Source organism: Phaseolus vulgaris, chromosome 8, assembly GCF_051622355.1.
Source record: "Phaseolus vulgaris cultivar YP4 chromosome 8, ASM5162235v1, whole genome shotgun sequence".
Taxonomy (NCBI): Eukaryota; Viridiplantae; Streptophyta; class Magnoliopsida; order Fabales; family Fabaceae; genus Phaseolus; species Phaseolus vulgaris.
The window spans coordinates 47,589,431-47,603,950 of NC_143505.1; the positions used below are offsets into that span (position 1 = coordinate 47,589,431).

The window sequence follows — 14,520 nt, forward strand, 5'->3', positions numbered from 1 at the left end:
TAATTATGTTTTGTAACTATTTTTTAAATATTTTTAATAACTATAATAAGAATTGATGTTTATTATCTTAAAAAAATAGCACACATGCGTATAAGTACATAAACGCATGTACTTCTACCATTAATATATGTATTTCTACTGTTAACACTAAAAAAATTATTAAATAAAAAAAAATTTAAACACAAAAAATAATTAGTTAATTAGAAATAATTTTAGATATAAAAAAATTATTTGATTTTAAATTAGTTTCTACTATTGATAAATAATTTCTAAAATGATATTTAATTAGCTACCAAGATTTTAACTACCAACTATTTAGATTCTAAATTTGGTACCAAAAACCTTGATAACTAATTAGATATCACTTTAGAAACTATTTACCAATAATAAAAACTAATTCAGAAACCAATAATTTTTGTAGTCTCTAAAATAATATAGCAACTAATTATTTTTTGTCTCTAAAATTGCTTTTTATTTAATGATTTTCTTGTAGTATAATATCATTAAAAAAAACCATTATTTTCTAGGAATTTTTATCCACGGATTTAAATTGGTAGGTAAATTCAACATTACTTACAAATATTACCCATAGATCTTAATCGTAGGTAAATTCAGCATTACCTACCAACTATTATTACCCACGAATCTTTATTACCTACAAACTATTATCCCCAAATTTGTATTCCTACCAATAATAACTAATAGGTATACATATTATTAATATTATAATATTAATATAATAATATAAATAATATTATTAGTATTATATTAATAATATGAATAATATTATTAATAATAATATTAATCGTAATAGTAATATTAATCATATTAATAATATTAACATTATTTATAATAATAATAATAATAATAATAATAATAATATTTAACAATATTATTAATATTAATAATATTAATGATATTAATAATATTTATATAATATTAATAATATTTAGTAATATTAATAATATTTAATAATACTAATAATATTAATATTTAACAATACCAATAATATTTAATAATACTAATAATATTTGATAATATTTAATAATATTTAATACTATTAGTAATATTTAATAGTATTAATAATATTTAATAGTATTAATAATATTTAATAATATTAATAATATTATTATAATAATTAATAATGTTTTAACTTGAATAATAATAATATTAATAAAATTAATAATATAAAGGATATTAAATATATGAATAATATTAATAATGTTTATATTATTAATTATATTATTTTTAATAATCATACTAATAAGTATAATAATAATTATAAGATGAAAATAAGATTTGATTGATGTAATTGTTAAAACTTATTTGGTCATTATTTAAGAGAATTGTAAATAATAATTGAAAATAAAATAAAAAATTGTAAAATAAGTGTTTAAGTAATAAATATAAAAATATGTAGAAATTAATTTAAAGTTATTGATTTTAAATTTATTTCTAACCTTTATTATATTTTATTTAAATTTGAATTCCTCTATGAACAAAAAAGTCTCTAAAATGGAAATTAATGTTGTATTTGTATATATGAATTTACTGTTATGGAGAATCAATTTATGGAATATTTTGTGTTTGGATCTGGATGTTAACACGGATATGAAGATTAAAATAGATGAAAAATTCACATAAATGGGATAATTTAATAACAAAATTATAAAAAATAATATTTTTTTAAGTTAAAGTTGTCAATAGTATATACAAAATTAATTAAACTCATTAATTTATCATTTAAAAAAGAATTAAAGTCTAACTTCAATTTAAATAAAATGTGAAGAAATTGTACACTGTATTATAATATTAGTGTATTTTATTTAAATTGAAGTTGTTAATTTTGATGACAACTTAAGTTAATTTTTTCTTAAAAAAAAATTTAAAAATAATATATATATATATATATTTATTTTAAAATTGTTTAAAATTATATTAACTAAATAAGAATGTTGGAAAGATTTTTATTTTATAGATAAATAATATAAAAAAATAAAAATAAATTTTGTTTTGAAAACAAAAACTTACTTTAAATCAAGCTTTGATATATTAAAAATATATATGAATTATTTTAAATAAATTGAATTAAAAATAGGATGTACAATAAATACAAAATATTTAATATTTTTTAAATATTTTTAAAGTTAAAAAAATTTGTTGTTTTAAAAAAATTAAAATTAAAATTAAACCCTAAACCCTAAACCTTAGGGTTAATACAAATATAAATAAAAGGGATAATGTTTAAACAATATTTATAAAATGATAAATAAGTATAATTTATACATGATTAGTGTAACAGCGTAAAAAAAAAGGGATAACGAAGCAGAACCCTTGCCCCCCACCGTCACGCACCATTCTTTTTCTTTCTTCTTTCTCCCTCCATCTCTCTCTTTTATCTTCTCTCTTAATTTTCCACTCCATACCTCATCTATTTTAGAATCTGATCATACCACGTTGTAGCTAGCGAATTAAGGAACATTTCTGCCCGATCATATTTTCAAACAGAGTAAGTTCATTTTTACTCTAAATATCCTTTGTTCTCTGTTTTTCCTTAGGATTTAGTCATCAATCTTGGTGGGGTCAGTTGAGAAGTTTAATCCTCTCAACTTATTCTACTTTATACTGAATTTTTGTTCTGTTTGGATAACTTGCTTTAGGCCCGTAAATCTTGAAGCTTATCCAGACTGTGGGGAATAAAATTCTAGAAGTTGCTTGGAAAGCAAACAATTAAGGTAAGGGAAGCTAAATTTAATTTTTAATAGAACCTTAGGCTAGAAGATCTGGATGTGGAAGGAATGTGGTCCCAATATTCAATTTCTCTTGTAAGGATGTTGTGTGTTTATATATATTTGGTTGTATGTTTATATATTATTTAAATTTGTGGAAATATTAGGTTTTGATGATTTAGTATTAAAGTGTTATTTTTTATGTCAAATAGACTTTTGAATATTGTGGATCACTTTTTGAATGATATTGTATGATGAAATGGTATGGAATTGAATTCATACATTTGGGATAATGTATGGTCTGATGTTTGTTGTGTATTAAGTATTGATGCCTATGTGGTAACAAAGATCTCCGAGTTTTACTGATGATCTAAGTCACATAGGCTAAGATATCAGGTGGTGAGAAGCTGATGGGGGAGTTCATGCACACCGTGACATATGAGATGCACGACTTGGGTTGTATTGAACTTACCCTGATCCTTTTTATTGGATTCGCTGGTAATCTTTGGATCAGGTGTTAGTCTCTGGTAGGACTTACTTAATACGAGTCTTCCGGAAGACGTTGTTTGTTGAATATTCTGGATGTGTAGATCCATGTGAGATCTATGTGATTGTTTTATTGTTGAGATTTGAAGAAAAATGAATAATTTGAGAAATTGATCATGTAATTTGATTTTCTCTTTGGATTTAAGTGTGTATATTATAAAATTATATTTTCATTAGCTTACCCTTGCTTTTCTTGTTGTGTTTGAACTGCGATGACTGTACTATGTACACGAGCAGATGACCATACAGGTGCAGGAGAGCCTTAGAGGTTTCAGAGTTTTATTTTGATATGTAAATATTTGTATTTCTATAAATACTAATCATGTATTAGGAATGTTTTGAAAAACTCCAAGTTTGTATAGAAACTGGTAGAACTTTTATCGTAATAGTTATATGTAAATTATGGGATGTTACAATTAGAAAATAAAAATGTAGGGAAAATTGTCATCTATGAGAAGTTGTGCCACGGGATGGTCTTCTTCGTTGTCTTCATAATCCTCCTTATGGTTGTTGTTCGGATGGAATGGTAGGAGAGAGAGGAGGTGGAATGTCATCGTTAATGTCTTTAACTTCATTGTCCTCACTCTAATTTTCAGACACCTGTGAATGCTTTGTTGGTCGATAATACTGCATGAATGACATTGGATTGTATGTGGGGGTCATGGTAGACGTTGCAAATGGATTTGATGGACCAACAAGAAATTGTTGTTGAGATGGAAATATTGAGTACTTAAAAGGTGGTTGATGGAATGACGATTGGAATGACATGTGAGGTTGATCCTTATATCCGAACAACTAAGTCGGGTGAACACCTAATAGATGAAAAGATTGTTGTTAAAACGATTCAACTTGAGAAGAAGACCCAACATGATGTTGATAGTGAGGTTGTGTAGTCTCTTGTGGCATATCATACTATTTTGAAATTATATGTTAATTTTGGATGAGTCAATGAAGAATAATAAATGATTTTGTAATTGAGCTTACATCATTATCGGACGGTGACTGTATAGGCGAGATGTAGCGGATAATACCATTAATGTATCACTGCATCACTAGTGCAGAAAAACAAAACGAGTGCGGCTATTTTACATTTATAAGGGCGGCTATATAACCGCATTTGATGAGCACACATTTGTAAATGAAAGAGATAAGAAGGCGGCTATATATATAGCCGCATTTGTAAATTCGATTTATAAATGCGGCTATTTACATAGCCGCATTTATAAATCGCATTTACGAGAGACGTTTAGGGTTTCTTTTCTTTTTCGCTGTTGATTGCATTTCTAATCAATGTTCTCAACTTTGATCTTTTCCGAAGAACATGGTCATTATTTTAGCATTTCTTTTGATCTTTTGGTGCATCCATATTAGACATCTTCGTATTTCATCCCAATGGAAGTCCTAAAAATGCAAATAAAAATTCTCCAAATGAAACGCAAATATATGACGGAGCAAGGCAGCAACAACGACGAGGAAGACACAACAGAAAGCGTGAACAAAAACCTTCCCAAGCATGACCTTAACAATGACATAAGACAAAACATAAGAGAAACGCAAAACATACAAAAATCAATGTTGAAGAAGAAGAGAGGAAGACAATGCTTACCGATGGCACGAAGACAATGAAAAGAAGAGAGGAAGAAAAGAGGAATCACATTTAATGGAGGAAGCACATAAGAGAAACGAAGTGCGAGAGAAATGAGAGTATCAAAACGTAAGTGGCGCGTTTCTGAATTAGGGTTAAAAAGATTTTAAGAAGGCGGCTATCTGTAAAGCCGCATTCGTAAATCAAGCATTTTGAATTACAATGGCGGCTATACAAATAACCGCCGTTGTAAATCAAGCGTTTTGATTTACGAGTATAGCCGCCCTCGTAAATCAAAGCGTTTTGATTTACAAGGGCAGTTGTACAAATAGCTGCATTTGTAAATGAACTTAATTACAAAAATGCCACCTCATTTTTTACGAAAGCGTTTTAGCGCAAAACCGCACTAAATAAACCGCATTTGTTTATGCACTAGTGCATGTAGGTTGAATTGTCATGCAAATGACCATTTCCGTTAAATTGATTTCTCTGAATTAGACAATTATGATGGTCATTCCACATGGTTATCCATGCAGCATGATATTGTGGCCAATATCGATCAGTTCGTCCTCTCATATCCTCTATGTGAAGTTGATCAATGTTCAATGGGTCACTTAGAATACTCTGTCGAAATCCAAACTAACGCATAACCCTATCAACCTGATGAAATTCATACCAAATACGCAAAATACCATATTTTTATATGGTTTTGTAACTTGTTAAGAAATATTTAAGTCATAATCGACTGGTTAAAAAAATAGTATAATATTTTATTTAAGTTAAATTGATTAAACTATTTGTTTTCACATAAGTATGTAATTTATTGTATATTTTAACACGAGAGAAGTAGTATAATATCCATATATCAAGAATGATAAATATAATTTATTTTACAATGTTAAGTTAAAGAAGTTAAATTATATATTTTCAGCTAAGAGGAAAAAGTTATTGAAGATAATTGGAATTGAAATTTGTATTCGATGAAATCAATCCACTTGAATAATGGAGATCAATATTTTGAAGAAAATGTCTTTATATGTGTTTTTGTGTTTGTATGTTTCTCTTTATCAAGGTAAATAATTTATGAAAATCCAAGAATAATGTTTTGAAATATTTTTTAACTCAAAATTTAGTGTTGCTATTAAGGAAATTTCAATGGGTTGAAATTCGATTTTAATATGTTAAAATTATTTAAAACCTCATTAAATTATGTAGAAAAGTAAAGAAAAACACTCTCAAAGATAGTACAAAGGAAGCTCACATGGGTATAATTTCAAAAAATAAAGAATTATAAAGATTTCACCCTTAACCCAAAAGACTAAATACTCTCAAAACTAGATTAAATGCTCACTACAACTTTTGTATTTTCAACAAGATCACTTGAATTGTTTTTCTTCACCTTCAATTTGTTTTATAGCTTTTTGAATATGTCATTTGATATTTGAATTGATTAATCTTGAATCTTGCAATATCTTCATCTTTTTTGTGCTAGACGCTCAAAACGGAAAGCTTCAATTTGCCATCTTCCAATTTTTTTTTTCAAATTTATTTAAGAAATTAATTCGAAAGTATTTGCAATATGGGTTAATAAAAACATAATAAAAAAAATATTTTCGTTCCATATATTTCATGAAAAAAAGAGTACTAAAGATTTTTAATTTTTTCAAAAGATTTTTTTGAAAATATTGGGAGATATTCACTATTAAACAAGATATTCAAAAGATTTATTTGAAAAATTTATTTAGGAAAAGTTGAATTATATATATATATATATATATATATATATATATATATATATATATATATATATATATATATATATATATATATACGAAAAATATGGTTGAAATATAGTCATTACACAAATTTAAAATTTTCATTTTTTACATAAAATGTCTTTGATTGAATGCAATTTTAATAGATATATGAATTTAAAAAAAAAATCATTTAACCGTTATAAGTAAACACATGTTACTCATTCAACACATTTATCGGACTGTCTGACATGAACAAAACTATAAACATTTGAAGAGTCTCATTTATACTATACCAATACAAATTTTGTTAGAACCAAGTAACACATTCACTCTAAATTTTGTTATAAGCTTAACAAGTGTTATTAGATTGTCTAACGAATATATGCTATAGATGCTTAAATGTCTATCATGAACTTATGTTGTAGACACCTAGATCGTCTATCACATTGTCTAATGAATACTACAATTATAGAAACATTATTTAGATCTTTTAGTATACGTGTAACTCATTCAAACATTTCTTGTTATCATCAAAACATAAAGACATGAACTCATATAGCATCTTGTGATTATCAGACCCTATAGAGGCTTAATAGATCATATTGACAAATCATCCTGATCCTCTAGAGTCTCAACAAAACAAACACACTTTGAAGTCCTTCACAAATTTGGATATTTTATATGGAGTCCCTATTAAATTTTTTTATTCTATTAAGTACTCCAAATTTTCATACTTTTTACTTGAGTTTCTCTTGTTTAACTTTTTCATTAAGAAGGTGATGTTATTGTGATCTTTAATAGTCTTGTCACACAATCTTGCTTATTTGTTTTCAAATATTAAAAAGGTGAGGTTGTTTTGTAATTAATATAAAATTATATTCTTTTCAACAAGGGAGTTGTATTACTTTTATTGAAAAATATGTTTGATAATGAAGTCGTCATGCTTTATATGGTCTTTATATCATCACCTACAAAGACCAAAAGTCCATTGTCATTACCACCATTGATGAATGTGACAACGATACTCCCTTGTTATTCAACACATCTTAAATAAAAAAACCACAATTCACTGGACAATTATTTTACATTAACTGCATTATCATTTTATATTAACCACCTAACTTCACATTTTTTTTAACATATTAAGACAACAAGTAAAATGATGGAGCAACAGTCATGTAACTCAATAATGAAAAACAATTAAATATCATAAACTTCATAGAAAAATATAATTTTTTTCGGTATTTAATGGACTGACTTTTTTTATTAATTAAGCACTCAATTCAAAATACCCAACTTTATGAGAGAGATAATACTTAATTAGACCTTATTATTATAACTAATTAAAACACATAATCCTAAGAAAATGATTCGGTATTTTTCAAAAAGTGATATTAAAAACTGAGACCAACTTGTGATCCGTATAGATACATGCCTATTTTTTATATAATTTATTTCATATTTCAAGTGGAATGAATGCTTTGACCAGTAGTATTTAGTTTTATAGGTTGATATAACCATTCTTGATCATCCACTCCAAACTCCAGTGGTTGTTAACATTTTTTAATGCCCAATAGGCCCACCCAAATGTGGCTCGCCCATAAACGTCTAATTGAGCTTTGGCGAATCTTTGATAATCTTCTTTTGTAGTTCCACTGACTTGCCATTCAGCAACCCATTCACCTTCAATTTAACATAATAATATTTAGCTACTTCGAATCTATAATTAAAAAAACACAAACTCTAAAATAAAATAAAGAGTTGTTCATTTGATAAGCTATGGCATATGAGAACATACATCTTCTAGTTTCATGCTTAAAAAACATTAATAGAAAAATACTTCCTAGATTTGAAGTCATGAACAATTAGTCACTAAGACAACTTTATCATTGTGATGCCAACCAACAAATTATAAGTTTATTATGTGGAGTTTTTTCATCATTAGTTAAAGTTTCTTTACTTTCCTTCATCTATTGAAAGAAGTCAAATTCATATATTCCGAAATACTAAATAATCCAGTGACCATTGATGACCAAATTATGAATATTGTTGAGTTAATTCAATTAAGACTGTCATTAAAATAGCTTGTTATAAAAAAGTGTTACTGTAAAATATACATAATCAATCTGTATGAACTTACCAACAAAAGTAAGAGGGCCATTTGAGGTTGTAGCATGAGTGAGCTGTGATGAGCGATTATTGTAGATGAAATCAATGTTCTGTTGGACAGTCATGGCATTGAATACATCTTGGAAGAGGTTGTAGTAGTGAACATCAATCACAGATCGTTCAAAACCATTTGCAAGAGGGAAGAGTTCCCTGGGATCTGCAGGTCCTAGCCTATTTGATAACACTACATAAGCTGAGGAAGAGTGCTTGCGCACTGCTTCATAACCAGCCTTATAGTACTTGTTCAAGGTCTCTAGCGTCACACCAGGTGAGAAAGGCTCATTTATTAGCTCAACTGCATGAAGGCTTGGGCTTTTTGCATACCTGAAATGCAAGCAATATATATGGATCTCACTATATAAATCTTCCATGCAAAATTGCAAATATCATGTTACTATCAGAACACAAAATTTATGTATAAACCTTGCCGTGAGGAACTCTATAACACGAACTGTTTCTTGAATTGTTTCATCTGTTTTTCCCCATTCTAGTGAACCATCTCTTGATGAACTATGCTCAAAACCATTTTGGGAACCGGGTGCAGCATGAAGATCAAGGATGATTTTCAGTCCATATTTCCTGCAGGTAGGTCAAGTTTCAATATTATTCTTTTAATGTGCTATATATATATATATATAAGTTTTTTAGTTGAAGGACTTACTGTGACCACAAAAAGGCATTGTCTAGTGCATGTAAGGAACCTCCGACATAGGGTGGGGGCGGAGTTGGATCACTTGCTATCCACCAGCCAATTGGAATTCTAACAGCATTAAGTCCACTACTGGCTATGAACTTGAAGTCATCTTCAACAATAAAAGTGCTCCAATGTTCCTGTGGAATCATACACACCCTCGACCATTCAGCAACAACTTGCCAAACTGACATTTTCAACACTAAATCAACATCAATAATTAATAATGGATGACAGTTGTATAGAGTTTTTGCAACTGCAAGTCAGACATCATTCTTGAAAGATGAAAGGTTTTCAATTGGACCAACCTTTTAATGCGTGAATAAATGTAAGAAACAACTGGAATTGATAATAATTGTAATAATGCATAAAACATAAACACTTTTAGGAAAATAACATATAGAATAAAAAAATAGGTATATAAATTTAATCTAAATACATTCGGCATAAAAAAAATTATATGATACATTAATTGAAAATGAATTTTAAAGAAATTATTATAAAATCAAAACTATTATTATTATTATTATATATATATATAAATTTGTAAATGAATAATTATATAAAAAATGTGTAAATATCATAGAATATTTTCTCCAAAAATTTATGAGCTCCAGGATGTCTGGATTTTAATTAAAAAGTTTAAAGTATTTCTCTTGATACAACACTATCTTCCTTCTTCATTCTAGTTACTGAAATTAAAATTGTGCTATGAAATTGGTAAAAATATTTTTATAACTTTTATCTAAGCATAGCCATATTTTACAAACACTTTTACTAGTTGGAGAACTTTTAATTTGTAAACTTGTAAATACAAATCAAACTTTAAGGTAAACAGTCATTAGGTCTTGTGGAGTTTTGGTAATAGTTCATTGTTTTGACCCATTTCTCAAGCTACAACAAACCTGCAACCTAAGACACTGTTTGTCAATCCTTTGACTTTATATTTTGTTACCTTCATAACTTGTGGGGCTTTTGTGGGACCATAGCCATTTGTTACTTGGAATTCCCCTTGCATCCCTCCTGCAATTGTCATTACAAAAACAGATGGATCATCATCTCCCCAGCTGTTGTTGACCTTTGATGCATCAGCAGTCACCACATCCTCTGTCTTTGCCTACAACCACCCCATCAACATTAATGGTTACAATATCACTCACTCTTTACATCCATAGATTACACACAAAATAATTTCTTTTTACATGTATAGGTTAATAACTATTTTTATGTCAACTCAAACAGTTTTTATATATACATGGTGGTGTTATCATTTTATTTCCTTACTATTTCACCTTCTTCCACCAAAAGAAAAGTAGAGAAAACAAAGAAGCAGTGGAAGAGGAACAGTCACCTGCAGGAAGTATCCATTGGAAGCTCTGATTCGAACACGGCTCGAATTACCACTTTCCCTTACAACATGAAATGTCAAAGAATCCGTGGAAATATTGGAAACAGCAACGACTTTTATCCCATCTAAACCCACAAACTGTTTGTTGAACACCCTGAATCTGAAAGTGTTCTCATCTAGCCTCCACAACTGAACACAATACAACATCATGATCAAAATGTAACAAGGAATCACTTTTTAATGATTGAACAACATCAATATGCTCACTCACTGAAAATGTTTCCCAACCGGAAGCAGCTGTGCGATTTGCAACTATGATGGTTCCTCCTCCAGACTCAGCACAAAGATATTTTCCTGTTGTCACAGACTTGAACTGAAGAGCAGTTCCATCCTACAAAAATTCAGAGAAAGAATTGATTTTGCATGAAATAAGACAGCTGAGAACATATATAAGCCTAAGGAAATATGTGTGTATGATAATTGTGAGAATTGTTTATGTATTTACAGACCAAGAAGTCTTTATTTGGAATGCCATCGAAGAGAGAAGGTTTCATCCAACCTTCGGTGACCAGCCACCCACCAAGATTAACTGCTTTCACTGGAAACTCAGCATTTGATCTTCCAATGGAGAAGGAAAAAACAGAGAAGAAGGTGAGCAAGTTAAGAAGCCATATTTTGAGGTTCACACAGTTGGTCATGTTTTTAGATGTGTCTGTGTGATCTTTGTCTCTGTACCTTGCAATGATTCTGCTAGGGATATATAAATATATATGTAGAAGTGCAGTCAAAATCTAGAAGCTCTTATACCAACAAATAATTGAAATTGGGTCTTAGTTGAAATTCCACAACCGCATCCCTTCTTCCAAATAATGTCTGTATAGAGGGAATGAAGAAGCGTTGACTAGTCTAAATAGAAAGTCTGACCAATCAATTGCTTTTTGCTTTCACACTTGCCTTTTCATTTACTCACTAGTCATTTTAGTTGACTTTTACTTTCTAATAGGGTACTTAAGAAAACTAACATAATTATAACTTACTTAACAGCCCATAAGATTATTAGGAACGGATAGCTTAATCTCTAACTCATAGATTATTAGTTGATATAATCTTCTAATTCTAATTAATAAATTAACTTATTAGACTAAAAATATTTAATAAAATTAATTCATAAGTTAGTTTTTAAATATAAAGTAATATAAAAAAATATAATTACATAAATTTTATTGATAAAGTTTATATATTTGTTAAAAAGGAATATTTATATAATTATATTATTTAAATTTAAAAAAAATATATATTTTCATTAATTTTTTTATTGGTTTATTTTTAAAAATTATATATATAACTAAATTTAGAAATTAATTTACAAATTTTGATTAATAATATAACTATTTTAGATAGTAATAGTTTTTTAAGTTTACAATCTTTCCTTGTTTTCCCAAACTGATTTTCCTTTACTATGCATCCAAACCCTTTCACTCTTATCACAACCTCCCATGCCACCCACCTAAAACAATAAGTTACATACATTTTTTCTGGAAAATAATCTCCACTATGACTTTTTACAAATATGAATTGTATATATTTAAAGAGTTAAAATATTTTTCTTCAATTTTAAATAACTTTGTGTACAGTGTTAGAGAAGCAGTTACATAACTGCATTACCATTTTTACATCTGCTTCATTCATGGGTATATATAGATACCCATTACTTTTGTATATATCATATAAAGAAAGAAGAGAAAAGGGAGAAAAGAAAATGATATATTTTATTGATAAAAATTGTTACACATAGATTATTGAGTGTTATATTTATATAGCACATAAAAAAAATAAAAAATAAAATAAATGATACAAATAAACCAGTTACAACTGATAGAACATTAATAACTGATAAGGTAGTTACAACTGAAAATCTAAAATATTATATGAGAATATTTTTATCATTTAGTAGCCATCCACAAGCTGAAACATGTATATCTTTCATGTTCAACTTGGATAAGTTGTCACGAAATAACCGAGGATGCAAAGGTTTGATCAACATATCAACCACTTTATTAGAGGAAGAAACTAAGATTAAATGAATGAGACCTTCTTGAAGTTTAGTCTGAACAAAATGACAATCAATTTCAATGTGTTTCGTCCTCTCATAAAACGTGGGATTCTTTGCTATGCATATAACAGACTTATTGTCACAATAGACAACAAAAGATCCAGAAATATTAGTATGCAAATCATCGCATAAATATTGTAACCATTGAAGTTCACAAACAAGGGAAGCTAATGCTTTATATTCTGCCTCTGAAGAAGATCTGGACACTGTAGACTACTTTTTAGACTTCCATGAATTTAAAGAGTTTCCCATAAACACATAATAACCAGTGATAGACCTTCTAGAATCAATGCAAGTTCCCCAATTTCAATAAGAAAAAGCTTTAATAACAATTTGATTATTAATGGAAAAGAATAGACCAAGACCATGACATCCTTTCAAATATCGTAATACACGAAGAGTTGTTGTCATATGAGGTTCTCGTGGATTTAAAACTGACTGAGTTTATGAACTGCAAAACTGGTATCAGACCTAATGTGAGTAAGGTATAACAAACACCCAATCAATATTCTATATTCACCTGGATTCAAAAGTAATGAACCTTTACTTTTAGAGAGAGGATAAGATGGTTCCATGGGAGAAGAGGCGGGTTTGCAAGCCAATAAACCACTATCAGAAAGAAGATCTAAACAATATTTTCGTTGATTGAGAACAATACCAGAAGGTGAACGACTTATCTCAAAACCCAAGAAATAGCAAAGAGTACCGAGATCTTTGATACTAAATGAGTTATGAAGATGAGTTTTAACACGTTGTATTTCCTGAAGATTATTGCCAACCAACATAATGTCATCAACATATTTCAACATAGTAGTGAAAGAATGATTGTCTGTGCAAATAAATAAAGAATGATCAGCTGTACTTTGAACATAACCAAGTTGATGGAAGAGGGCCAAGCACCAACCCAAAGGAGAGGCAAACATCAAGATATATTGGGCCAACTACAAGGGTCATGGCTAAGAGGCTTGATGAGGATTGGAACACTGCTACTGATGGCAGAGAAACTTACCTTTACATGTTCCAAGAAGTCCAAAATCAAGTGTAGCATAGTCTTTAAATTCTTGTCAAAGTAGCATAGGATTTTCCTTTGTAAAATTGTTTAATTTGTAATTAGGTTGAATTTTGGCTTCTAAAAACCAACCTAAGTTAGATTAGGGTTTCTAGAAACACCTAATCTAACTAAGGTCGGTCATTTAGACCTAATGGCATCACATGAGACACACCTTGTCACACTTGCCATGTGAGCTACCATTAGGCGCCAACTTTCATTTCATTAGGATTTGAATTTCCTACCAATTTGTCTGTTCATTTTCGGTCCTCCTTGGCTATAAAAGGAGGAGCTTACCTCATGTTTTGACAAGATTAATTCATTAGTGAAATGCTGCCAATTTTGTGTCATTCTCACTCTTTGCCTAAAACTTCTTAGGATTAGGCTTTTAATCTTCCGAAATTTTCACCTTCCAAAGAGAGTTGGCCTAACCACTCTCAATTCCCTACTTCTCATGCACCTTCAAGATCACCATCACTCTTAGGAGGATCTTGTTCCACCATCAATCCATGGAGCTTCCGCAAATTCACTCAA

The 14,520-nt window shown here is 28.8% G+C and overlaps 1 protein-coding gene across 1 annotated transcript; it reads right to left on the reverse strand.

Moving 5' to 3' along the window:
* Positions 1–7,979: 7,979 nt before the first annotated feature.
* On the reverse strand, positions 7,980–11,754 carry LOC137826683 (putative glucan 1,3-beta-glucosidase A). Its single transcript, XM_068632756.2, has 8 exons — positions 11,335–11,754; positions 11,097–11,216; positions 10,829–11,014; positions 10,433–10,594; positions 9,448–9,617; positions 9,210–9,365; positions 8,758–9,110; positions 7,980–8,300 (listed from the first exon to the last, which is right to left on the reverse strand). The coding sequence occupies exons 1-8, from the start codon at positions 11,521–11,523 to the stop codon at positions 8,119–8,121; spliced, it is 1,518 nt and encodes a 505-aa protein (XP_068488857.2). The 5' UTR covers positions 11,524–11,754; the 3' UTR covers positions 7,980–8,118.
* Positions 11,755–14,520: the final 2,766 nt, after the last annotated feature.